Genomic DNA, 27,867 nt, shown 5'->3' on the forward strand with positions numbered 1-27,867 from the left:
GGGTGCGACCATATATATATATATATATATATATATATATATATATATAAACAAAAAATAAGAATTCAAAGTTTAAGCAAACAGAACAACACATTCATGAGTCCAAAAAAAGAAAAGAATAAAAACCTAATTTTCGGACAGAAATGGACTTGGTTAACATTGAGCATGTCCAAAAAAAAAGAAGGATATGGTCCTGGGTATGTTGATCGTACTCGGGATGTAGCATGGGCATACCGGTACCCGTACCGATGACGTACCCATATGGGTATGGATACTGCTCCATAAAAGCAATACCTGTTTGACTTAGCACAATGGTTATGTTCCACAAAATTGATTTTCAGATCTTTGATCATGTGCTCTACAAGATGCATGTGGTTGTGCATAGATGCTTGCTAGGTCATTTTAGATAATGAAAAAATATATCAATATAAACTTTCCATCATGAATATGTGCTTCAATAGGCAAGCGTGTCAACTAGTACTTTTGAGTTTTGATATCTGAGCTTCTATTTATAAACCGAAATTTATAAACTCAAATTGCATTCTTTAGATGATTGTTTTGGATTCATCCAGGAAACCGGGATCCAGGGGTTATGGTTGGTCTTTGTGAAGTAATGAATACTTATCTTAGGTTTGTATCAGACAGCCACACAGCCAAAAGAGAAAATTTTAGACTGAGGAGGAGGAAGACAAATAAGACACAGTTTGGTCCTCTTTTTGACTTTTTTTTTGTCCTTGGTGTTTCTTTCTTGTTTCTGTTGCATAAATGTTTGGGTTTTGAGAATGCTTCCATTTTGATTCTTGATAGTGATGGCATTTCAGTCTTTTGAAGACCAATTGTGTGCAATTGGAATGTACATTTTCCTTGTACTCTTTTGCTTGTTAGGCACATTGGATTGGATGAATCCTTTTGGCTGTTGTGAAGTCTGTCTCTTTATTGTGTGAACTGGCACACAGTCCCATGAACAGGGTGCTCATGTTTTTTCATATTGATGAAATGCAGACATATGATTTTCTGGCTTTGTGTATTTGGAGCAAAATTCTCATTTGCCTATTTCCTCCAGGAAAGTAAAAGCATATACCAATTGCTAACTGGTCGATGATGGTTCTTCTGTTTATGTTTCATCTTTCTGACTGTTTCCTTTCCAACATATGCAGATAAGGCCATTGGTCAATCCTACAAAAGTTATTATAAATCTTAATGGGCTAGAGTATTCGTGGCATGATCTTGTATCAAAACGTGAGTTTTTGCTGCCTTTGTCTAGTCATAAAATACTTTCAAGGGATTAAACTAGGAAGGTAAAATGTTCTTGTGGCCTGCATAAGCTCACATGCCTAACAACAATGGAAACAATGCATCTGACATCCCAATGTTGAAGATTGCTGCTCTTTTCCTGAATCCTTTCCTGCAGGCCTCATGATATGATAGTTCATCACTGATGTTGTTTCTGTTGTTTTCTGCTGCTAAGCAGGCTGCAGGCCAATTTCTCTCTGATTAATTTGTTATTGTATAAGTATTTTGTTCCACATACATGCTCACTCTAAGTGCTTCTGAATTTGGCTATTTTTGAATAATTTTGGGAGACAGTTCACACTAAATTCATACTTTGATTTCATTTTTCTTTTCTGATGGTTACATTTCATGATGATTTTTTGGCAAGTACTAGAGTTTCTTGATTATTATAAACTTGAGCATTTTGTACTCTGGTATTCTTTTGCCTTTAAGAAACTTTTTTTTTTTGACAATTGACTTCAATTAGCTTGTGAAATTGAAGTTTATGATCATGTAAATAGGGCACAAGACTCATCAAACTTTGCTGGATAGTCGTACATTTAGAGTCTAACAGAGTCCAATCCCGTAGTTGTCATTATCATGCACTTGATGATTTTACAAAACCCACCACATAGGATTGGTTTATCCTGGGCTTCCTTTAGGGAAAGATAAGAGCTTAACCTAAACCATTTGTAAAACTTTCAATCAGTTGGGGACTCAAACATTTATGGAAAATCGTCAATATTAAACCAACCTTTCATATAGAAGTCCCTAGGAGAGTTCGTGAAGTTCATTTTTCTACCCAACCACCCTATGCTATTTTGCATTCACCCTCTTCTTTAGAGTAGAATTCCTTCTTCTTGGTGATATACCATTTGATGTTAAGATTTTTTGTAAAAGTGATAATTTTGAGTTTTGCTTAAAAACATTTTAAAAGTGTCTTCTCACACAATGATGTGACTTTTCTTTATTCTTAGTACCTCCTTGAGCAAAAGGATAAAATTTCAAATTTTTGACGCCAAACAATAGAAGAGGAAAATTGAAAAGATCTTGAATATGAGCAGTAAGAAAAGGTCCTGTGAAGTTGAGAAAGTCGAGACTAGGAAATGCTATTGACTCTGGTAATCAAGCATTTGCAAGGATTTAGCAAGAAGATATCTTGAGAGAGAAGCCAAAATCCTTTGTAAGATCTTGTGGCAGGTAGCAAAATGAGAGTTGAGAGATTGGCTCGGGGCTTGTGTAGTCGTTCCTCTGGGTCAGTAATCAAGAGTACCGGGTAGGCATATAGGTGATTTATGTCTATACCGCGAAAATAACGACTTATGAACCTTTGGCTCATCGAAAACCCACAAGGTGAAGCGGGTTGGATATGCGACAAAGCTACACATAACCACCAAAGCGGTGGAGCTTCGTAGTAGCCTTTGGGGTGGTGAGGTATTCCCTCAAAGGTGAAGGTCGGCCTAAAAAAAAAAATCAAGGAAAAAAAATTTAAAGGAAAAAGCTGAATGCAAAAGAAAGAAAGAAAAAAAAAGAGGAAAAAAAAAAACAAAAGGTGTTTGCCAAGAGATGAAAGGCATGAAGGCTGAACTCGCAGGAATCGAATGTGAAAATCTTTGGTAGATGTGCGGTCCTAGGGTCAATATCTTCTCCTATTTTTGATTACCTAAGATGTCGAGGATGATTTCTTTATGTTCATATTTTGGAAATTGAAAGGCATCCCTTCTAGAGATTTGACGACATTGACGCGAAATGAATCCTAATGCTTGTACGGTAGGTGCTATGTGTAAATGAAGGCCATATTATTTGCACAGCACGAACACTCATGCTTATTAGTTAAATTGATCGTTTTTGAACTATTTCAAACTAAAAACTTGACATCTCTGGTCATAGGAGGAAGTAACCAATCTCCTTTGGTCTTGAAATATGTTTGTCATTTCATTCCCAATCCCCTTTGGCCTTGAAAGATGTTGGCCATTCCATTACCAAACCATTAGTCCATTCATGGAATAGATGAAACTCCTCGAACCTGGTCAACTCATGTTGAGTGTGACAAATTTCATAACCCAGACTTAGGGTTGAGTCTGTCGTGGAACACCTCTTATCTCTTTTCAAAAGGACCAATCAATCTTGTAGCCCATTTTGAACTGTGACATTTTTGAAAGGTTCTATTCATCGAAGTTGCATGGGTTTTGGGTTTTATGTCCTCGGGTCCTTCATGGTTTTAGACGAGGATAATGCTTAGTTTCTCTTGTATCACGTTAGTGTCAGGTTAGTTGAATAGATTCTTTACTTAGCTATTGCACATGTCCAGCGGTTAAGGTCATTGGTTTGATTTATATTCGGTAGGATCCTATTTTGATTTAGTTTGATTATTTAGTTTTGTTGAGTTGGGCAATTGTTTTCTGCTTTAATGGTTTCCTGCATAGTGTCATGTTTAGTTTTCACTTTCATTGTGACATGGGTTGTTTAGGTGCCTTTATTGTCTTAGGTTCTTGGTTTTCCTTTTTCAATGCCTTCACTTGTGTTGCAGACCGACTATCCCTCGGCACAACACGGGCCAAATAGGCTTGAAAAAGTCAGCCCGTGACAACTTTATTCTTTTGATTAATATAATCTGGTCAAATTCATGGGTGTGTGTCACATTCTGATGGTTTTTGAATTGCATATCATACATTGTTATGATACAATCATCTGTTTGCTAACATGGAAGCCTACATTCTAAAAATATGCGAATCTATTTTGTTCACATCCAACTCGCTTATGATACAATCATGTGTTAATCTACATTTTAAAAATATGCCAAGGTTTGTCTCTAGAGTGGTAGACATGTTTTGTTTTCTCAGCTATTTCGGCAGGGAGAAGAAACTGAACTACTGGTTGGTTTGAACAGTGGAGGTAATTGTGCTTGAATTATTCTTTGCCTACTGTCATACTTTTTTTACTTTTGTTTTATTCCTCTTTCAATTTCCTGTTTCTTTCTTTTCTTTTCATAATGATTACTGTTATTTTGCACAGCTTATAGGTGAGGCAACTTTGGAGGTTCATGCCATAAGTGCCATTGTCCATCTCTCCTTTGATCATAAATTATTAGTGCAGAATCTAGCACTTCAGGCAAAAAAAAAAGAAAAGTGCTCTACAATGATATAATTGAAGTTGTTGAATCTGGTGGTTTTCTTAGTGTGCAATTTCTGGTCACTACTATTTATTCTTGTTTTAGGTGGTAAACATAATGGATGGAAAAGTGGATGACCTGAAGCTTCATTATCGATCATATTTAATGCAAACTTTCTATAATGGGCATATTGAATAAAAAAAATTTTTGAGTTTACATTATGCAGTTTCTGGATGCATAGATTTCCAAAACATTTGTAGGTTATGCAAATAGGTGGAGGTCCTTAGTTGCAGCTTCCTTGCTTGTGCTTATAATCTTCTAACCTTTTTCTTTGTTCTTTTTCTATATGCAGCTTACTGCTTTGGACAATTCGAAGGATATATTTGGTTTAAACAAATCTAAAGCCAAAAGGATTATGCTTGAAGTTTTCTTTGTATTCTACCTTAGACGCTTTGAAAAGAATTTTCTCAAGGAGAATTGGAGAGCTTTCCTTCGCAGTGAACTGCGTTTTGATCCATTTCTTTCATCCAAAGATTCCTCCATGTATTTTTGTAAGGGCATCTGTAATTTTAGAATTGCAGGTCAGCCCAACCCCCATGTTTATATGGGGGAATTCAGAGAAGATGTTGTACATGCATAACATGCATACATGAGACGTAAGTATTCTCTTTCCATGTTCAAAATGTATCATGGCTTGGAACCTCACCGATAATCTATTCTTGCTTTTTCATAATGTTTTTATCTCAATATTGGTCATTGAAATTGTCCTCAAAGCTTACAAATTTTCTAAATGGAATCTTTTATGCACTGCAGCAATTATTTTGATGACATGTCCAACAGTTTCTATTTTTCATTGTTTATAGAAAACGGGGACTTGCATTTTGCCAGTATCACTAGTTCTTCCCACTCCAAATCTGATCTCTTTTTATAAATTTAAGTGTGACTGGTTGAGCTTTCACATCAGTGAACTGGTTTTGACAAGTTCTTTTTTCTTGTACAAGATTACTTAACATTGCCTCACATGAGCATGATCTCTGTCCTCATTTGATTTTACTGTGATAAGATACATCTCTTAAGATCACATGGACTTCTTGGAATGAGTTTTAGCTTTTATCCCATGCATTTGATGTGAGTGCTCTGATCGACACATCTTCGTTTGTGTTAAAATCTGGTACTTTTGATCTTCGATATGTATGTTCTTGTTCAGATGGGAGAAACTTGGTAATAGTCTTCTACTTGGATATGACTTCTGGTATCAGCCCTGACACAAGACCATGATTAGTTCATCATGGGGAGCACCAAAAGCTTTTACAAAAGGATTCAGTCTCCAACATGTAGAAGATGGTTGTTATGAAGACATCTACATGTATACAGCTGGCCCGATGGTGAACTGAAACAGACTGGACCTTGGTAACTCAGATCTCCTACCTTTGGAGGTTAGTGTCAAATATCGTCGGCCTGAAAAGTGCACCCTATGCTTGATATGATCATCTATTGTAGTGGCTATTACTTATGACTAGTTTGATACTGTCATGCAGATTCTATACTGATTACGTTGGGTTTGCATTAAGTAGCAACATTATTAGGTTTTTCTAGACTCCGAGTGGATCTGGGGCCATGAGGTACCATTTCCTGATGCTCACGTTACTTTAAGTGTGCATATGTGAGTAGGCCTGGGCGCCGGGTCGGGTCACCGGTGGGTAACCGGTACCTGGCCTGACAGGGGCCTGGTTCCGGGCCGTAATTTGCGAATGTCGGGCTTTCGCTCGTTGCGCCCGGCCCGGCCCGACGTTAAAATGGGCCGGGTCCTGGTTTTATGTGGGGGCCCGATTGTGCTTAGGTCGAGTCTTGACTCTCGACCTAATTGCTAATTCTCTTAACTTTCCCTTTTCATTTGAAAGGGAGAGGGGTGCGCCTGCGCTGCTCACTGTTGTGCCTATCCACGGACCACCGTTCGCCGTCGTCATCGCTGCCGTCGCACTGCTGGTCCGTCACCGTCGTCGCATGCTTTCACAACATTAGCTGTGAACAGTAATCTTCTTGCCGTAGCTTTCTTCCCCCTTTCTCTTCTTTCCTCTTCGAATCTTCTTTTACTGTTTTTGAAGTTTTTTTTTTGGGTTACCTTGGTGCTTCACCTTTTATTTTGCAATCGATCAGATATGGTCTGCTGGAACTGGAAAGCTTAAGTTGACCTTAACAGGACACATTGAGCAAGATACGTGGTAAGCTTTGATAGTTATTGCATATATTTTTTGCTGGCATGCGGATGCTTTTGATAATTAGCTTATTTAATGGACAATTAAATTTAACTGGAATGATCTGATAACTGATTTTCACCACAGGTCTTGCTGTAAGTGTTCGACATCCTTACATGTTCTCTGCTGGTGATGATAAGCAGGTTAAGTGTTGGGACCTTGAACAAAACAAGGTATGGAATGTGGCAACCTCTAATTCTAAATTTACAAAATTTTCAGTTTCTTGTCAATGTCCCCGTCACACAAACCATTTTTTTCTTTCTTCTGGTCGAGTGGAATGTTAAAAGTAAGATTGCCATCCATGCAACAGGTTATCAGATCATACCATGGTCATTTAAGTGGTGTGTACTGCCTAGCTCTTCATCCTACTCTTGACATTTTGGTTACGGGTGGCCGAGATTCTGTTTGTCGTGTATGGGCTATTCTTTTTTAATGTAAACTTTTGTGGAACAGTTCTTTTCCCGCTCCTTGTTCATGTCATCTCTTGGAATCTGAGGTACTCTTTTTTATTTTTTTTTCCAGGTTTGGGACATACGAACCAAAGCACAAAGTTTTGCTCTATCACGGCATGAAAACACAGTTTGCTCTGTTTTCACACAAGCTGTGGTATGGTCCTTTGCACAAAAGCATCTACTTGTTATGATTGGTAGGGCTTTCCTTGTGAAATGTGAACTGTAGAATGTTTGCCAGCTTATGCCATGAGTTGAACTTAGACTCCTGCTTTTCTGCACACAGTGCTGTATTTTCATTAGCTTGAAACAGAAAGTCTTGAGTTGAGGCTGCCTTATCATTTTGAACTAAATTTATGTCTATATTCAGTGTTGTTTTCCATTTTTTTGCTCCTTGGTTGCTCAAATCTGGTAACTTGGTGTGCATATCCTCCAGACTGTGATTACTTACACTGTCACCTATTTTTGAAAGAATTTACCAAAAATTCACTAGAGTTTACCAAAAATTTAAAAGTTATGCTTATAAATTGTACTTAATAGTGCATGATTATGCAGTTTTAGCTTTTGGCTTTGGTTCTAGTCAGTCCTTTCGTGTTAGTGTCATTCTTCCCTTTTGGACACCCTAAAATGCCTAGACATCATACCAACTGAAACCACGGTTGTCATGTAGTTCGTAGTGTTTGGCCATGAAACCATGGACCCAATGTCTGGACTGATATGCATAATAGCCATTTTACCCACTCAAAAGGTGGAAAGAAAGTACTATTGGCCATGAAATCTAATTGTAGATTTAGTTTCTGTCGTTCTCTATGTTTAACTTTGATATATGAGAAAATTGCAGTGGCAGTATACAAAAGAAAACAGCTCAATGGTGTGCAAGTTCTTCCTTCCACGTAGATGCAAAACATAACCATGATCTCTCTTTCATGTGCTGTGGTGATATGACTCTGTCATCCATTGGATGATTTTGCCACTTTGTTATTGTAGGTGACTAACTCGCTCTTTAGCACATGGGATCGGCAATTCTATCCGAAGATCTTGTAGGAGGGCTCACATATGTTGCAGATTGACGTGGACACAAAGAAGGGTGGATTGAAGCTGAATCCAAACTTCTTTGTATATTTTGGGCTTGAACATGATGGTCCTATTTAGGGTTGACTTCATGGCTGTTTGAGAATAAATGAGATGAGAACGAAAATAAGATGCATATTCAAACAAGAGTGCCCATTATGTTGAAGTACCACATGGGAATTGCTCAAGAAGCAGAACGCCTTGGATTAATTTGGAGAATTCAAAGAGGTGGCATGTCAACGTTGTAGATAAGTTCTTAAATACAAGAGTAGATGTCTTTGTTGCATGTTCTCCCTCCGTCGCATGTTTTCCCTCCTTCATGGATGAAAAATGTTTCCCATCAAAGAAATGACGGCTAAAATTTTACCCCAATTCTCTTTTTTTGTCCCACACCATCCTAGAAAGAGGACAAAAATATGGATTGGGTTGTGGGCCACTTGAGTACAGAGTCAAGAACGGAATGCAGCGAAACTAGCCCACCTATATCTATATTGAATTATTTTCGGTATTGAAAGTACAAGTTCATTTGAATATACAAATAATATTTAAGACATTTATTTGATCCCTTATAGTTAATGCAACGTGTTTAACTTGTTGTCATATCTATTTTGAATGATTTAAGGTATTGAAATCACAAGTTCGCATGAATATGAATTAGATTTTAGTCATTCATTTGCCCCACTATAATTAATCCAAGGAAATCAATTTGTTGTTATATTTATATTGAATGATTGAAAGAATTGAAATCATAAATTTATGTGCACACAAATGGGATTTAAGCCATTCATTTGATCCATTATAGTTAATCCAATGAGTTGAACTTATGATTTAAGAGATTGAAATCATGACTTTGTATGAAAACGATTAGGATTTAAGCCACTCATTTGATCATTTATCTTAAACTAACATGTTTAACTTGTTGTTACTTATATATTGAATGATCCATGGGATCGAAATCACAAAAGCTTAAGTTTGTTTGAATATGAATCGTATTTAAATCATTCATTTGATCCCTTATAGTTAATCCAATGAGTTTAACTCATTATAAAATCTATGTTGAATAATTTTAGGGATTGAAAATACATGTTCTTATGAATATAAATTATTATTTAAGTCATTCATTTGATCTCTCATAGTTAATGCTATACGTTTAACTTGTTGTCATATCCATATTGAATGATATAGGGGATTGAAATTACAAATTCGCATGAATATGAATGGGATTATGGCCATTCATGGCCCAATTAGAGTTAATCCAACAAGATCAACTTGTTACATTTATATTGAACAATTGAAGGGATTGAAATCATAAGTTCGTATGAACAAAAATGAGATTTAAGTTATTCATTTGATCCATTATAGTTAATCAAATGAGTTGAACTTATTGTTACTATTATGTACAGTATATCTATTGTATATACATATATATAGTAGTATATAATTGTATGCAACACAATATGTATTACGTGTTATTAAATGTGTGGCCATTTCACATTTTGTGGCAGCTTAGTTTCATAGCTGTATCTTTTCATCAATTTTTTGTCTTGCAGATAACCATAATGCTTTGACAGTTGCAAGTTTATGAGGCCCAGTTATTGCGGTAAGGCATGTTTATGATATTAAGAGTCACTGGTTCCTTGTGTACATATAAGGCATCGAGGTTGAACTTGATTGCTTTCGGAACAAATGACTCGTCTAGATGAACTTTGATTCCTTTGCATGTTGCATTCCTAAAACTCTGGACATTACTTGAAAAGAAGGAATATTCAGATGGCCTTCCTCCAGTAATGTGTCATGGTGCTTGTGTTCAAGTTTTTGGATATTGTGTTGAAGGTTTTGGAATATCTGTCATGTAATTTCACATGTTTCGATTCAACTTAATGTGTTGCTGCATACACCTTTACTTGTGGATACATGATTGAGGGTGAGGTTTCAGGGCAAGCAGATGCATGGACAGGTAAGTGTGTCCTTGGAAATGTCGTGTACACGTGTTTTGCTATTGGGCATGGCCAGGTGTAGCACAGATCTGGCAAGCAGCTGCAGCATGGTTGCAAGGTTAAAGCAGCTACTATAGGTGGTCATAGCCAATGTGCAGTCTCCTGGATTGTGCGTGTTGGAGGGTGGCAGCTGTGGGCTGCCTCTTGGTTGTCGATGTTTAGTGGAGAGGCTTTTCCTAATCCAGAATCTCACACTGCTACGCTGTGGTTGCAGGTTGAAGACCTACTCGTTCAATGGCTGGACTGGCCACCGTTAGTGGGGATTGACATAGAAATAAAGGAATAGATTGTTAGAAATCATCACTAGATTAAGAGAAGGACAATTTCAATTTGTTCATTTTATTAAGAATAGCCTCCAAAGGGTGGGTTTACATTGTTTGTTTATACTGGAAGAAGGATATTTGACAATTCAAGATGAAGCAAGAAAAATCTTAAAGGATGCCTTCCGCCTCAGGTGCAGGTATCTTCTTTGGTGTGCTATTGTCACTGGCCCTTTGAGAGAGATGGTTCTAGCCCGTCAAATAGTCAGTCTAGTATTTGGAGCACAGACTATATGGAATAGATTAAGAAATATTTAAACTATGATTCATACCTACTATTCATACCTCGTGATCGGCCTCCAACTGCTATTGTTTTTTTCAATTAACTTTTCAATGAGGCATTTCAGAAATCGAGCCACCTTTTCCCTTCAGAATCACGCTTAGTTTTGCTTAGTTTGAGCTGTGCGAGGGATAGGACAAGTATTTCTATGGATTCTTAGTTATTATATAGTGTTGTATCTTGTTACGAACCTGCCATAGCCCCAGCCGAGAGCAGTCAACAGAGTGGTCGAGACTGATCGGGGTAACGCCAAAAGAGCACAGCCAGGGCCTAGACCACGTCAAGGCTGGGCGAAAGCCAACGGCTGAGCAAGAGGAGCTAGGGCCAAAGGAGGTCGCGGCCGTAGAGGATCGACAACTGAAGGAAGAAGGTCCACGCTAGATTGAGAACACCATGTGTGGTTCGACAGGGCATGGCCGAACCAAGGAAGGAGAGGCTGCCATAGGGCGTGCAGCCAACGAAGGGCGCCAACCCAAGGAAAGAGGCGCCAGCCCAACTCAGGAAGAGGTAGAGTGCCAGGTCAAGGAAGGCCGTCTGGGAGAGGTTAACAGCAGACAACGGGACCCAGCGGTTAGCCACGAAGCAAGGTGACCACGAAGCAAGGTTCTCACCTACCGACCAAGACATGACCACACCAGGAGGCGTAGAGCAGACAGACAGAGGAAATAACATGCAACCAAAGGTTGGCCACGACAGTAGGCACTCAGGCAAGGGCGCATACAGCAACCCACAGAGAGGCCAATCACGAGACACAGAAGACATCGCCAATCCAGCATGGTCAGTGGCAGACTTCAGCAGCGTTAGAGGTTGGAACACGGACAGAGGAGGACCAAGCCTAGATGAGCCAGTGGAACACAGCCCCAAGCCGAGTCCAAACCCGAGTCCGTCTAGGGAGTCTAGGATCGAGTCTTAAGTAACGTCATGTCTTATTTAGTCCTAGTCAGTTTAGCGCCAATCGTCTTTAAGTCGAGTTGAGTCCTTAGACAATCCGCCTAGGTAGTGTCTTCCTATTTCGGTTCGGGTGAGCATTTAGATTAGTCGGTCCGGTTTGCTTAATTGGAGTCGGGTCACATGTTCGTTCGGGTCTCGGATCACTGTTTGATCTGGTTGCACTTTACTATTTAAACTCTTGTACACCCCATTTGCGGGATTATGCTTTGTTAATGAAATAGAATTTGGAGTTTATCTCTCTTTTCCCCACCCGCGTGGTGTGTACTTTCCTGCCATGGAGGCGTGTAATCCCCGCCGTGGAGGCGTGTAATCCCCACCGTGTAGGTGTGTGATTCCCCGCCGTGAAGGTGGTGTACGAAGCTCTCAGCTCGTGTGATTCTGGCTGGGAAGAAGAAGATGCAATCGACGGAGGTGGTGGTTGCTGGAAAATCACCATTGAAGCCGACGACCAATGCATCTTTCCCCGACGCGTTAGCAAGCTCTCCACGGTGCAGCCCCCTTGAACACGAAGGTGGTTAGAGGCCGGTTGAGTCTCGGGCAGACGTGGAGAAGAGTGGGCTATGGTTCTGCCCAGTTAGTATCCGCGTGATGACAATCCAGCAGCGTGAGAACAAGGTTGGTACCGATAAACTCTCCCGGTTCCATCCCTCTCGCTGTTCTTAGCCTAGGTTGAAACTGACCCTAGTAGGCTGGTTTTCTCCCTAGGCACATCAGGAAGAAGGTTGGCCAGAAAGGAAGGTAGATTTCGAGTCTTGGCGGGCTTAGTGAAGGTCGGCCCTAGTAGGCTGCTCTCCCCCTGTATGATCCAGGGAGTGAGTGATCGGAAAGGTCTGGCTAAGCAATAGTTAACCGGTTCACGTACGGAGTTAAACCAAGTGGTTAGCGGCGATCGCCGCCGGTAGACGGCCAGTAGCGGTTGCAACAGACTCTTGGCGGAGCCAAGCGTTGAGCCACGGTGCCGTGGGAGCTCTCATTCAAATCTGAGAGCGGGGCCGAAGTGGAGAGGGGCTGAGCCATATCCAGCAGCCTAGTAAGAATCGCTCGGACACAAGTTGTTCAACGGGCCGAGACCGACCATGAACTGTGGTGTATTTGAGTGGCCGGAAATCGCCCATTCGGCTGGCCATTGCTCCTTTTCTGGTGGTCACCCAATAGCCACTCGCTGCTTTCAAAACTGCCCTTGGTGAGTTATTTCGGCACTAAAGGAGAGCAAGTCCAAGAAGGGCAGAGTCGTCCTTTTATCGAGCATTTAACACCTTGGCACGGACGAGGAGGACATTAACTCCGGGGGTTCCTTCCCAAGCTCCTCGGTTGACCGCGGGGAACATTCACTCCTCCAGCCATTCATCCCAACCGTCCCCTCCGCCACGTGTCATCATCGTGGGGCCCAAGCCCTTCGAGTTCCAAGTGAGCAATTCTCCTCGCTAATCTCTCCCTTCTTCTTTGTAATCCCCTCTCTAGCCATTAATCCCTTCCTCCTCATCCGAGCCAGAGTATTAACTCTTACCTCGTAGTCTCTCCCCCCTTTTGTGAATCCGAGCCTTGCCCTTAATCCTCCCCTCGTTACTTGCCTAAGCCATAACTCCCCTCTCATTTCCTAGGCGAGTCATAACTCCCTCTCTAGTAATTCCGCACCCATTTAAATTCCATAGTTATCCTCGTGAGACTTAAATGAGTCATTAAGCTTCAACCTTCCCGAGCCCTAACCCTCATCGTGTGGCCCTGACCTTTTGACCTAGACCTAGACCCGAGTCAAACCGAGTCAGCCTAGTCAACCCTCTTAGCGTACCCCAGCCTAGCCTAGCTCACCTAACCCAAACTGAGCTAGCCCAGACCACACCTATTCCTTACTAAGCTCGACCCTTCATCCTGAGCTTAGCCCCCTCGCCTTGGAGTTTTGTAGCTAGGTTCCCTCCAAGGCTAGTAAGTGTCGGCTGCGTATAACGCGTGCCCATTGTCCCAGCCAACCTCCCTACACCACCAACACCAGCCAGGTGGGCCGACACCAAACTCCATCGTCTTCCCTGGCCAGGCGGGTTGAACACCGTAGGTGCCCTCGCCACCGTCGGCAACTCTCCCTCGCGGCCTCTCCGCACCCGTTGTCGAACCTTCATCGCAGACATCTCGGTGACCTCGGCCAGGCGGGCCGACTTCGTTGCCACCAAGCGCCCGTCGTCAACACTGCACCAAGGCCAATCGTGGCCCATAGCGGTAGCGGCCATGTAACGCTCGGCTTTTGCAGGACGGATCGGGTCAGGGTCTAGACCCGGACCCGAACTCCTCGTGCGACAGGAGCCCGACACCGCCCTCTTCTCCCTTGTTTTTCCTTCTCCCTCGCCTTTCCCTCGTCTATCTCCTGGAGGTCTGTGGTGCCAGCGCAGGGAAGAAGAAGACAACGGAGGTGCTGGGCAGCGACGAGAACGACGGCGGTGGTGCTCAGGTGAGACTTTTGATTCCTCTCTGCCTCTTCCTCCTTCCTCGTCCTTCTTCTCCTCCTCCCTCTCTCACTGTCTCTGCCGTCTCCCCTCTCAACCGCACGACCTCTCTCTGACCGTCTCCCTCTTCTGTCTCGTGCTTCTCACTTGCACCTCCCTCTACGGTCTCTCTTCCTGTCTCCCCCTCACTTTCCCGTGTTATCCTCCCTCCTGCGCAGCCCCTTGTCCCCCCACCCCCTACCCTGCTCGATTTTCCCCTCTCCGTCAGCACCCTATGCCCTCACGATTTCTCTTCCTCCTTCTCACGCCTCCTTCTCCCTTCTCACTTGCTCTCACCCCAACCGCCTGTTTTTTTTCCCTTGACTGCTCCCTCTCCCTCACCGTGTGAGCCTCCATCAACCGAACCCCTTCTTTTTGCCTTGCCAGCTGCCTTTTTCTCACGGCAGACCTCTGTTTTCTTTTCCTTGTCGCGGATTCCCATCGTATATTGCCGTTTGAATGGTTTGCAGCTGGCGGAGTCTATCTTCCCCCTCTTACCAGCAAATAGGGCGTGTGAATAGCGACGACAGCAAGCAATCTTGGGCATTGGCACTTGATCGAATCCTTGAGGTGGCTGCCTAGACTATCGCAGCAGTCTAGATTCTTGATTTGGGTTGAGCAAGGTGTGATTGAGCCCATTTGATTGCATATTTTCCTTTGGAGCATGTATAATTATTGTGGAAGCATGCTAGAATTTAGAATTGGTGTTTTGGGGACGCATGTTAGCGATTGTGCTTTTTGGGGAAAGTTTAGCTTTATGTTGGAGAAGCGATGATTTATATATATTGATCTTTTAAGCTTGGGGTGTTGATTTTCGAAGCAATAGGAAAGCATGGTAGAGATTGTGATGTTGTGGGGAAGATTTAGAACCGTCTTTTTGGGCACGTGGCTCACGCTTTTGCGAGCGGGCGTATCTTGGAGTTATTTGGGGAAAATGTACTTTAATTGGATGTGACAATGGGGTTGACGCCTAGACTACAGAAAGCATTTAAGAATGTGAGCGAAGCATTGAGTTTTGGGGTCTCGTGGCAACGTCAAGAAGTTAGGAGGAGGCCTATTGTAGGGCCGTAGGTCACTACCCGTCGACACCCTCTTGAGGCGATGATATGTGCCTCAATGATTTTGTTTTAGCTTGGTTTGGATTGATAAGCTAATTAGTAGAGATCTTACCTTTTTATTTGTCTGCAGGTACACCGGGCACGTCCCGTAGACCTTGAGCGACCAGATTCAAAGCTCGAGGCATTTTGGAGAGTTTTTTGGACGTGTGACAGGTATGGCAGCATTCCAGGCAAATCCTTGCCTGGGTCTCTGTGTGAATGTGTGTTCCTAGGATCGTGGGATCCTAGGATTGTGATGTGATTGATTGTTTGGTGAATGAATGTGTGTATGCATGCAAATGGTTTGATATCTGATATAATGTGTTTTGAAAAGCTATTAGAAGTCTGTTTTGAAATATCACGCCTTTGCATGTGCATGCTAGATTTGATAACTGTTTAGGACAGATGAGGTGGGGTATCGAGTCGAGTGTCTCCTCGACTCCAATTGTGCATTAGAAAGCATCCTAGAATAATAACTGCATAGGACAACTATGAGCCCATCACAGATCGAACTACTCTCTGTGGTTTGGCTAAGCTTTTCAAAGATGTGATTATTGTGATAATGAATGTGAATGTTGTGTTTGTTGCATACACATTGCCGCGGGCAATAATATAAATGATTGAACAGAGGGTAGTTGTACCCATAATGTTGAGACAGTTAGCCAAAGCTGTTGCAGGTCAGCCCAACCCCCCATGTTTATATGGGGGAATTCAGAGAAGATGTTGTACATGCATAACATGCATACATGAGACGTAAGTATTCTCTTTCCATGTTCAAAATGTATCATGGCTTGGAACCTCATCGATAATCTATTCTTGCTTTTTCATAATGTTTTTATCTCAATATTGGTCATTGAAATTGTCCTCAAAGCTTACAAATTTTCTAAATGGAATCTTTTATGGACTGCAGCAATTATTTTGATGACATGTCCAACAGTTTCTATTTTTCATTGTTTAGAGAAAACGGGGACTTGCATTTTGCCAGTATCACTAGTTCTTCCCACTCCAAATCTGATCTCTTTTTATAAATTTAAGTGTGACTGGTTGAGCTTTCACATCAGTGAACTGGTTTTGACAAGTTCTTTTGTACAAGATTACTTAACATTGCCTCACATGAGCATGATCTCTGTCCTCATTTGATTTTACTGTGATAAGATACATCTCTTAAGATCACATGGACTTCTTGGAATGAGTTTTAGCTTTTATCCCATGCATTTGATGTGAGTGCTCTGATCGACACATCTTCGTTTGTGTTGAAATCTGGTACTTTTGATCTTCGATATGTATGTTCTTGTTCAGATGGGAGAAACTTGGTAATAGTCTTCTACTTGGATATGACTTCTGGTATTAGCCCTGACACAAGACCATGATTAGTTCTTCATGGGGAGCACCAAAAGCTTTTACACAAGGATTCAGTCTCCAACATGTAGAAGATGGTTGTTATGAAGACTTCTACATGTATACAGCTGGCCCGATGGTGAACTGAAACAGACTGGACCTTGGTAACTCAGATCTCCTACCTTTGGAGGTTAGTGTCAAATATCGTCGGCCTGAAAAGTGCACCCTATGCTTGATATGATCATCTATTGTAGTGGCTATTACTTATGACTAGTTTGATACTGTCATGCAGATTCTATACTGATTACGTTGGGTTTGCATTAAGTAGCAACATTATTAGGTTTTTCTAGACTCCGAGTGGATCTGGGGCCATGAGGTACCATTTCCTGATGCTCACGTTACTTTAAGTGTGCATATGTGAGTAGGCCTGGGCGCCGGGTCGGGTCACCGGTGGGTAACCGGTACCTGGCCTGACAGGGGCCTGGTTCCGGGCCGTAATTTGCGAATGTCGGGCTTTCGCTCGTTGCGCCCGGCCCGGCCCGACGTTAAAATGGGCCGGGTCCTGGTTTTATGTGGGGGCCCGATTGTGCTTAGGTCGAGTCTTGACTCTCGACCTAATTGCTAATTCTCTTAACTTTCCCTTTTCATTTGAAAGGGAGAGGGGTGCGCCTGCGCTGCTCACTGTTGTGCCTATCCACGGACCACCGTTCGCCGTCGTCATCGCTGCCGTCGCACTGCTGGTCCGTCACCGTCGTCGCATGCTTTCACAACATTAGCTGTGAACAGTAATCTTCTTGCCGTAGCTTTCTTCCCCCTTTCTCTTCTTTCCTCTTCGAATCTTCTTTTACTGTTTTTGAAGTTTTTTTTTTGGGTTACCTTGGTGCTTCACCTTTTATTTTGCAATCGATCAGTGTTGGGACTGGAAAGCTTAAGCTTTGATAGTTATTGCATATATTTTTTGCTGGCATGCGGATGCCTTTGATAATTAGCTTATTTAATGGACAATTAAATTTAACTGGAATGATCTGATAACTGATTTTCACCACAGGTCTTGCTGTAAGTGTTCGACATCCTTACATGTTCTCTGCTGGTGATGATAAGCAGGTTAAGTGTTGGGACCTTGAACAAAACAAGGTATGGAATGTGGCAACCTCTAATTCTAAATTTACAAAATTTTCAGTTTCTTGTCAATGTCCCCGTCACACAAACCATTTTTTTCTTTCTTCTGGTCGAGTGGAATGTTAAAAGTAAGATTGCCATCCATGCAACAGGTTATCAGATCATACCATGGTCATTTAAGTGGTGTGTACTGCCTAGCTCTTCATCCTACTCTTGACATTTTGGTTACGGGTGGCCGAGATTCTGTTTGTCGTGTATGGGCTATTCTTTTTTTATGTAAACTTTTGTGGAACAGTTCTTTTCCCGCTCCTTGTTCATGTCATCTCTTGGAATCTGAGGTACTCTTTTTTATTTTTTTTTCCAGGTTTGGGACATACGAACCAAAGCACAAAGTTTTGCTCTATCACGGCATGAAAACACAGTTTGCTCTGTTTTCACACAAGCTGTGGTATGGTCCTTTGCACAAAAGCATCTACTTGTTATGATTGGTAGGGCTTTCCTTGTGAAATGTGAACTGTAGAATGTTTGCCAGCTTATCACAAAAGCATCTACTTTTTATTGCTTGTTTGTTTCTTCTAGGTTGCAATATCTGTGACACCTTTCGGAATTGGATTATGGCTGACATGCCTGGACTTATGACTGATTTCCTTATGTCACTGGATGATCGCTTCCTTTATTTCTCAAACTGACTGCATGGTGATGTCAGGCAGTACAACATTGAGGACCCTTCAAAGCCTGTTTTGACTGGACAACTATGGGTTGGTGGACTCATTCAGAAGGGAAGCCAGATAGTTGCAATATCTAAAGATGGGGTGGCGGCTCAGTTTGATGTTCTAGAAGTAAAAGTGTGTGTTTAAGTGATTGTTGTTCTTACCTTTTCTTGCTCTCCTCAGGGAAATAGACTTAGAGGTGGGCCACAAATGATCCGGTTGAGCTTGGACACTAATAGATTGTAGGTGACTAACTCGCTCTTTAGCACATGGGATCGGCAATTCTATCCGGAGATCTTGGAGGAGGGCTCACATATGTTGCAGATTGACGTGGACACAAAGAAGGGTGGATTGAAGCTGAATCCAAACTTTGTATATTTTGGGCTTGAACATGATGGTCCTATTTAGGGTTGACTTCATGGTTGTTTGAGAATAAATGAGATGAGAACGAAAATAAGATGCATATTCAAACAAGAGTGCCCATTATGTTGAAGTACCACATGGGAATTGCTCAAGAAGCAGAACGCCTTGGATTAATTTGGAGAATTCAAAGAGGTGGCATGTCAACGCCTTGGATTAATTTGGAGAATTCAAAGAGGTGGCATGTCAACGTTGTAGATAAGTTCTTAAATACATGAGTAGATGTCTTTGTCGCATGTTCTCCCTCCGTCGCATGTTTTCCCTCCTTCATGGATGAAAAATGTTTCCCATCAAAGAAATGACGGCTAAAATTTTACCCCAATTCTCTTTTTTTGTCCCACACCATCCTAGAAAGAGGACAAAAATATGGATTGGGTTGTGGGCCACTTGAGTACAGAGTCAAGAACGGAATGCAGCGAAACTAGCCCACCTATATCTATATTGAATTATTTTCGGTATTGAAAGTACAAGTTCATTTGAATATACAAATAATATTTAAGATATTTATTTGATCCCTTATAGTTAATGCAACGTGTTTAACTTGTTGTCATATCTATTTTGAATGATTTAAGGTATTGAAATCACAAGTTCGCATGAAGATGAATTGGATTTTAGTCATTCATTTGCCCCACTATAATTAATCCAAGGAAATTAATTTGTTGTTATATTTATATTGAATGATTGAAAGAATTGAAATCATAAATTTATGTGCACACAAATGAGATTTAAGCCATTCATTTGATCTATTATAGTTAATCCAATGAGTTGAACTTGTATGAAAACGATTAGGATTTAAGCCACTCATTTGATCATTTATCTTAAACTAACATGTTTAACTTGTTGTTACTTATATATTGAATGATCCATGGGATCGAAATCACAAAAGCTTAAGTTTGTTTGAATATGAATCGTATTTAAATCATTCATTTGATCCCTTATAGTTAATCCAATGAGTTTAACTCATTATAAAATCTATGTTGAATAATTTTAGGGATTGAAAATACATGTTCTTATGAATATAAATTATTATTTAAGTCATTCATTTGATCTCTCATAGTTAATGCTATACGTTTAACTTGTTGTCATATCCATATTGAATGATATAGGGGATTGAAATTACAAATTCGCATGAATATGAATGGGATTATGGCCATTCATGGCCCAATTAGAGTTAATCCAACAAGATCAACTTGTTACATTTATATTGAACAATTGAAGGGATTGAAATCATAAGTTCGTATGAACAAAAATGAGATTTAAGTTATTCATTTGATCCATTATAGTTAATCAAATGAGTTGAACTTATTGTTACTATTATGTACAGTATATCTATTGTATATACATATATATAGTAGTATATAATTGTATGCAACACAATATGTATTACGTGTTATTAAATGTGTGGCCATTTCACATTTTGTGGCAGCTTAGTTTCATAGCTGTATCTTTTCATCAATTTTTTGTCTTGCAGATAACCATAATGCTTTGACAGTTGCAAGTTTATGAGGCCCAGTTATTGCGGTAAGGCATGTTTATGATATTAAGAGTCACTGGTTCCTTGTGTACATATAAGGCATCGAGGTTGAACTTGATTGCTTTCGGAACAAATGACTCGTCTAGATGAACTTTGATTCCTTTGCATGTTGCATTCCTAAAACTCTGGACATTACTTGAAAAGAAGGAATATTCAGATGGCCTTCCTCCAGTAATGTGTCATGGTGCTTGTGTTCAAGTTTTTGGATATTGTGTTGAAGGTTTTGGAATATCTGTCATGTAATTTCACATGTTTCGATTCAACTTAATGTGTTGCTGCATACACCTTTACTTGTGGATACATGATTGAGGGTGAGGTTTCAGGGCAAGCAGATGCATGGACAGGTAAGTGTGTCCTTGGAAATGTCGTGTACACGTGTTTTGCTATTGGGCATGGCCAGGTGTAGCACAGATCTGGCAAGCAGCTGCAGCATGGTTGCAAGGTTAAAGCAGCTACTATAGGTGGTCATAGCCAATGTGCAGTCTCCTGGATTGTGCGTGTTGGAGGGTGGCAGCTGTGGGCTGCCTCTTGGTTGTCGATGTTTAGTGGAGAGGCTTTTCCTAATCCAGAATCTCACACTGCTACGCTGTGGTTGCAGGTTGAAGACCTACTCGTTCAATGGCTGGACTGGCCACCGTTAGTGGGGATTGACATAGAAATAAAGGAATAGATTGTTAGAAATCATCACTAGATTAAGAGAAGGACAATTTCAATTTGTTCATTTTATTAAGAATAGCCTCCAAAGGGTGGGTTTACATTGTTTGTTTATACTGGAAGAAGGATATTTGACAATTCAAGATGAAGCAAGAAAAATCTTAAAGGATGCCTTCCGCCTCAGGTGCAGGTATCTTCTTTGGTGTGCTATTGTCACTGGCCCTTTGAGAGAGATGGTTCTAGCCCGTCAAATAGTCAGTCTAGTATTTGGAGCACAGACTATATGGAATAGATTAAGAAATATTTAAACTATGATTCATACCTACTATTCATACCTCGTGATCGGCCTCCAACTGCTATTGTTTTTTTCAATTAACTTTTCAATGAGGCATTTCAGAAATCGAGCCACCTTTTCCCTTCAGAATCACGCTTAGTTTTGCTTAGTTTGAGCTGTGCGAGGGATAGGACAAGTATTTCTATGGATTCTTAGTTATTATATAGTGTTGTATCTTGTTACAAACCTGCCATAGCCCCAGCCGAGAGCAGTCAACAGAGTGGTCGAGACTGATCGGGGTAACGCCAAAAGAGCACAGCCAGGGCCTAGACCACGTCAAGGCTGGGCGAAAGCCAACGGCTGAGCAAGAGGAGCTAGGGCCAAAGGAGGTCGCGGCCGTAGAGGATCGACAACTGAAGGAAGAAGGTCCACGCCAGATTGAGAACACCATGTGTGGTTCGGCAGGGCATGGCCGAACCAAGGAAGGAGAGGCTGCCATAGGGCGTGCAGCCAACGAAGGGCGCCAACCCAAGGAAAGAGACGCCAGCCCAACTCAGGAAGAGGTAGAGTGCCAGGTCAAGGAAGGCCGTCTGGGAGAGGTTAACAGCAGACAACGGGACCCAGCGGTTAGCCACGAAGCAAGGTGACCACGAAGCAAGGTTCTCACCTACCGACCAAGACATGACCACACCAGGAGGCGTAGAGCAGACAGACAGAGGAAATAACATGTAACCAAAGGTTGGCCACGACAGTAGGCACTCAGGCAAGGGCGCATACAGCAACCCACAGAGAGGCCAATCACGGGACACAGAAGACATCGCCAATCCAGCATGGTCAGTGGCAGACTTCAGCAGCGTTAGAGGTTGGAACACGGACAGAGGAGGACCAAGCCTAGATGAGCCAGTGGAACACAGCCCCAAGCCGAGTCCAAACCCGAGTCCGTCTAGGGAGTCTAGGATCGAGTCTTAAGTAACGTCATGTCTTATTTAGTCCTAGTCAGTTTAGCGCCAATCGTCTTTAAGTCGAGTTGAGTCCTTAGACAATCCGCCTAGGTAGTGTCTTCCTATTTCGGTTCGGGTGAGCATTTAGATTAGTCGGTCCGGTTTGCTTAATTGGAGTCGGGTCACATGTTCGTTCGGGTCTCGGATCACTGTTTGATCTTGTTGATCTTGTTGCAGTTTACTATTTAAACTCTTGTACACCCCATTTGCGGTATTATGCTTTGTTAATGAAATAGAATTTGGAGTTTATCTCTCTTTTCCCCACCCGCGTGGGGTGTACTTCCCTGCCATGGAGCGTGTAATCCCCGCCGTGGAGGCGTGTAATCCCCACCGTGTAGGTGTGTGATTCCCCGCCGCGAAGGTGGTGTACGAAGCTCTCAGCTCGTGTGATTCTGGCTGGGAAGAAGAAGATGCAATCGACGGAGGTGGTGGTTGCTGGAAAATCACCATTGAAGCCGACGACCTATGCAGCTTTCCCCGACGCGTAAGCAAGCTCTCCACGGTGCAGCCCCCTTGAACACGAAGGTGGTTAGAGGCCGGTTGAGTCTCGGGCAGACGTGGAGAAGAGTGGGCTATGGTTCTGCCCAGTTAGTATCCGCGTGATGACAATCCAGCAGCGTGAGAACAAGGTTGGTACCGATAAACTCTCCCAGTTCCATCCCTCTCGCTGTTCTTAGCCTAGGTTGAAACTGACCCTAGTAGGCTGGTTTTCTCCCTAGGCACATCAGGAAGAAGGTTGGCCAGAAAGGAAGGTAGATTTCGAGTCTTGGCGGGCTTAGTGAAGGTCGGCCCTAGTAGGCTGCTCTCCCCCTGTATGATCCAGGGAGTGAGTGATCGGAAAGGTCTGGCTAAGCAATAGTTAACCGGTTCACGTACGGAGTTAAACCAAGTGGTTAGCGGCGATCGCCGCCGGTAGACGGCCAGTAGCGGTTGCAACAGACTCTTGGCGGAGCCAAGCGTTGAGCCACGGTGCCGTGGGAGCTCTCATTCAAATCTGAGAGCGGGGCCGAAGTGGAGAGGGGCTGAGCCATATCCAGTAGCCTAGTAAGAATCGCTCGGACACAAGTGGCCGAGACCGACCATGAACTGTGGTGTATTTGAGTGGCCGGAAATCGCCCATTCGGCGGCCGCAAGACTGGCCATTGCTCCTTTTCCGGTGGTCACCCAACAGCCACTCGCTGCTTTCAAAACTGCCCTTGGCGAGTTATTTCGGCACTATAGGGGAGCAAGTCCAAGAAGGGCAGAGTCGTCCTTTTATCGAGCATTTAACACCTTGGCACGGACGAGGAGGACATTAACTCCGGGGGTTCCTTCCCAAGCTCCTCGGTTGACCGCGGGGAACATTCACTCCTCCAGCCATTCATCCCAACCGTCCCCTCCGCCACGTGTCATCATCATGGGGCCCAAGCCCTTCGAGTTCCAAGTGAGCAATTCTCCTCGCTAATCTCTCCCTTCTTCTTTGTAATCCCCCTCTAGCCATTAATCCCTTCCTCCTCATCCGAGCCAGAGTATTAACTCTTACCTCGTAGTCTCTCCCCCTTTTCGTGAATCCGAGCCTTGCCCTTAATCCTCCCCTCATTACTTGCCTAAGCCATAACTCCCCTCTCATTTCCTAGGCGAGTCATAACTCCCTCTCTAGTAATTCCGCACCCATTTAAATTCCATAGTTATCCTCGTGAGACTTAAATGAGTCATTAAGCTTCAACCTTCCCGAGCCCTAACCCTCATCGTGTGGCCCTGACCTTTTGACCTAGACCTAGACCCGAGTCAAACCGAGTCAACCTAGTCAACCCTCTTAGCGTACCCCAGCCTATCCTAGCTCACCTAACCCAAACTGAGCTAGCCCAGACCACACCTATTCCTTACTAAGCTCGACCCTTCATCCTGAGCTTAGCCCCTTCGCCTTGGAGTTTCGTAGCTAGGTTCCCTCCAAGGCTAGTAAGTGTCGGCTGCGTATAACCCTTGTCCATTGTCCCAGCCAACCTCCCTACACCACCAACATAAGCCAGGTGGGCCGACACCAAACTCCATCGTCTTCCCTGGCCAGGCGGGTTGAACACCGTAGGTGCCCTCGCCACCGTCGGCAACTCTCCCTCGCGGCCTCTCCGCACCCGTTGTCGAACCTTCATCGCAGACATCTCGGTGACCTCGGCCAGGCGGGCCGACTTCGTTGCCACCAAGCGCCCGTCGTCAACACTGCACCAAGGCCAATCGTGGCCCATAGCGGTAGCGGCGATGTAACGCTCGGCTTTTGCAGGACGGATCAGGTCAGGGTCTAGACCCGGACCCGAACTCCTCGTGCGACAGGAGCCCGACACCGCCCTCTTCTCCCTTGTTTTTCCTTCTCCCTTGCCTTTCCCTCGTCTATCTCCTGGAGGTCTGTCGTGCCAGCGCAGGGAAGAAGAAGACAACGGAGGTGCTGGGCAGCGACGAGAACGACGGCGGTGGTGCTCAGGTGAGACTTTTGATTCCTCTCTGCCTCTTCCTCCTTCCTCGTCCTTCTTCTCCTCCTCCCTCTCTCACTGTCTCTGCCGTCTCCCCTCTCAACCGCACGACCTCTCTCTGACCGTCTCCCTCTTCTGTCTCGTGCTTCTCACTTGCACCTCCCTCTACGGTCTCTCTTCCTGTCTCCCCCTCACTTTCCCGTGTTATCCTCCCTCCTGCGCAGCCCCTTGTCCCCCCCACCCCCCTACCCTGCTCGATTTTCCCCTCTCCGTCAGCACCCTATGCCCTCACGATTTCTCTTCCTCCTTCTCACGCCTCCTTCTCCCTTCTCACGTGCTCTCACCCCAACCGCCTGTTTTTTTTCCCTTGACTGCTCCCTCTCCCTCACCGTGTGAGCCTCCATCAACCGAACCCCTTCTTTTTGCCTTGCCAGCTGCCTTTTTCTCACGGCAGACCTCTGTTTTCTTTTCCTTGTCGCGGATTCCCATCGTATATTGCCGTTTGAATGGTTTGCAGCTGGCGGAGTCTATCTTCCCCCTCTTACCAGCAAATAGGGCGTGTGAATAGCGACGACAGCAAGCAATCTTGGGCATTGGCACTTGATCGAATCCTTGAGGTGGCTGCCTAGACTATCGCAGCAGTCTAGATTCTTGATTTGGGTTGAGCAAGGTGTGATTGAGCCCATTTGATTGCATATTTTCCTTTGGAGCATGTATAATTATTGTGGAAGCATGCTAGAATTTAGAATTGGTGTTTTGGGGACGCATGTTAGCGATTGTGCTTTTTGGGGAAAGTTTAGGTTTATGTTGGAGAAGCGATGATTTATATATATTGATCTTTTAAGCTTGGGGTGTTGATTTTCGAAGCAATAGGAAAGCATGGTAGAGATTGTGATGTTGTGGGGAAGATTTAGAACCGTCTTTTTGGGCACGTGGCTCACGCTTTTGCGAGCGGGCGTATCTTGGAGTTATTTGGGGAAAATGTACTTTAATTGGATGTGACAATGGGGTTGACGCCTAGACTACAGAAAGCATTTAAGAATGTGAGCGAAGCATTGAGTTTTGGGGTCTCGTGGCAACGTCAAGAAGTTAGGAGGAGGCCTATTGTAGGGCCGTAGGTCACTACCCGTCGACACCCTCTTGAGGCGATGATATGTGCCTCAATGATTTTGTTTTAGCTTGGTTTGGATTGATAAGCTAATTAGTAGAGATCTTACCTTTTTATTTGTCTGCAGGTACACCGGGCACGTCCCGTAGACCTTGAGCGACCAGATTCGAAGCTCGAGGCATTTTGGAGAGTTTTTTGGACGTGTGACAGGTATGGCAGCATTCCAGGCAAATCCTTGCCTGGGTCTCTGTGTGAATGTGTGTTCCTAGGATCGTGGGATCCTAGGATTGTGATGTGATTGATTGTTTGGTGAATGAATGTGTGTATGCATGCAAATGGTTTGATATCTGATATAATGTGTTTTGAAAAGCTATTAGAAGTCTGTTTTGAAATATCACGCCTTTGCATGTGCATGCTAGATTTGATAACTGTTTAGGACAGATGAGGTGGGGTATCGAGTCGAGTGTCTCCTCGACTCCAATTGTGCATTAGAAAGCATCCTAGAATAATAACTGCATAGGACAACTATGAGCCCATCACAGATCGAACTACTCTCTGTGGTTTGGCTAAGCTTTTCAAAGATGTGATTATTGTGATAATGAATGTGAATGTTGTGTTTGTTGCATACACATTGCCGCGGGCAATGATATAAATGATTGAACAGAGGGTAGTTGTACCCATAATGTTGAGACAGTTAGCCAAAGATATTGTTGTTATGTATAGCCCTCGTGTGGAGGCAATTGGAGGTGTGAGTTCACTCGTGAAGTGAACCAACCTCATGAGCTAGCCAGTTAATTGTGTTTGTGCAAGGATAATTGTAAGAATGAAAGTATAAGAGATGAGAGGCCAGTGGGATGTGGCTATGTGTTTGGGAGTTGTCCTGCCTTCGCCATTGGTGTCTCGCCTGTTCGGAGCGCAGGCGGTACAAGGCCCCAGGGTACTGTGTGTGACGTGCTTAGAGTGTGGGCTCCCCCCTTCCCAACCTGGGTGTCCTAGGGAGGGCTGAGTATCTCTTCGTGGAATTCACACATCCATGGATGTGTGCTCTACCGCTGCAGCGGATGAATGAATCCATGCTGTTCTGGGCCACCACAGGGGTTGTCTCTCGGCTGTAGGCCGCCCACGGTGTGCACGTGCTTGTGTTTGCACCGACAGGAACTGTCAATTCACTGATATTGATGAAAATGAAATGTATATGAATGATGTGAGTGTGAATGAGAACGATGCGTTATTTCTGAATTGCATGTGGTTATTGAATGTGGTATTGCGGCCTTTGCATGTCGTGGTATAGGTGAGGGCTCCTTGATAAGTTATGAGGCTGTGTGCCCTACTACAACATGATAGTAAATTGTTTCATAGTTAAAGTAAATGAGAAGAATGCAGTTGTCAATGAAATGATATGTTTATTCGTGCCTTGCATGTGAATTGAAAACATGTTACTGTGGCCATCGAGTGGCCTTTACATGTCGTGGTCTATGTTGGAGGCCTTCTTGGCAAATGATGTGGCTATGCCCTGACACGACATGATGATAGATTGTTTTGATGTTTGCTCGTATAATTGAGCCCTACTTAAGAGGGTTTGCACTTTTCCTGGCTTGTTGTCATATTGCGAAGGCTAAGCCTTCAGTTGTTTCCTTTTTTAGGTTTTGGCGGATCCGGAGCAGCAGGTTGAGCAGATGGCTTCACTCACGTCATACTGGGGAGGTTTTGGGTCAATTATAATAAATTATTATATATATAAATTAATAAAAAATTTAAAAAAAAATTATCAAGCCTGAATCTGGCTTATCGGCTCACCCTGGCCAGCCCGACAATGAGTCAGATCGGCCTGGATTCCTTTTTGCCGAGCCTGGGTACTGGATACCCAACGGCGACTCGGCCCGGTGCCCAGCCTTAACTCCAACCCTCTTGCTTTGGAAAGACCAATTCTTATTCAAACAAATCGAATACAACTATCTATTAAACCCATTCCAAATTAACATTTCGA

General features: G+C 43.2%; 1 protein-coding gene across 8 annotated transcripts; it reads left to right on the forward strand.

Annotated features, from left to right (window-relative positions):
• Positions 1–990: 990 nt before the first annotated feature.
• On the forward strand, positions 991–22,499 carry LOC116248694 (protein pleiotropic regulatory locus 1-like). 8 transcript variants are annotated; one of them, XM_050075884.1, is made up of 6 exons: positions 15,479–16,031; positions 17,665–17,750; positions 17,888–17,989; positions 18,100–18,183; positions 20,337–20,386; positions 20,998–22,499. In XM_050075884.1, the coding sequence occupies exons 1-5, from the start codon at positions 16,025–16,027 to the stop codon at positions 20,352–20,354; spliced, it is 297 nt and encodes a 98-aa protein (XP_049931841.1). In that variant the 5' UTR covers positions 15,479–16,024; the 3' UTR covers positions 20,355–20,386; positions 20,998–22,499. The 8 variants fall into 8 exon arrangements, 3 of the variants coding, with proteins under 3 accessions (XP_049931840.1, XP_049931841.1, XP_049931839.1); XR_007572434.1 differs by lacking the exons at positions 15,479–16,031; positions 20,337–20,386; positions 20,998–22,499 and adding exons at positions 5,598–5,820; positions 6,286–6,415 and having other exon boundaries at positions 18,100–18,998; XR_007572433.1 differs by lacking the exons at positions 15,479–16,031; positions 17,665–17,750; positions 17,888–17,989; positions 20,337–20,386; positions 20,998–22,499 and adding exons at positions 5,598–5,820; positions 6,542–6,606; positions 6,727–6,812; positions 6,950–7,051 and having other exon boundaries at positions 18,100–18,998.
• Positions 22,500–27,867: the final 5,368 nt, after the last annotated feature.

The sequence above is a fragment of the Nymphaea colorata genome, chromosome 2 (genome assembly GCF_008831285.2).
Source record: "Nymphaea colorata isolate Beijing-Zhang1983 chromosome 2, ASM883128v2, whole genome shotgun sequence".
Lineage (NCBI taxonomy): Eukaryota > Viridiplantae > Streptophyta > Magnoliopsida > Nymphaeales > Nymphaeaceae > Nymphaea > Nymphaea colorata.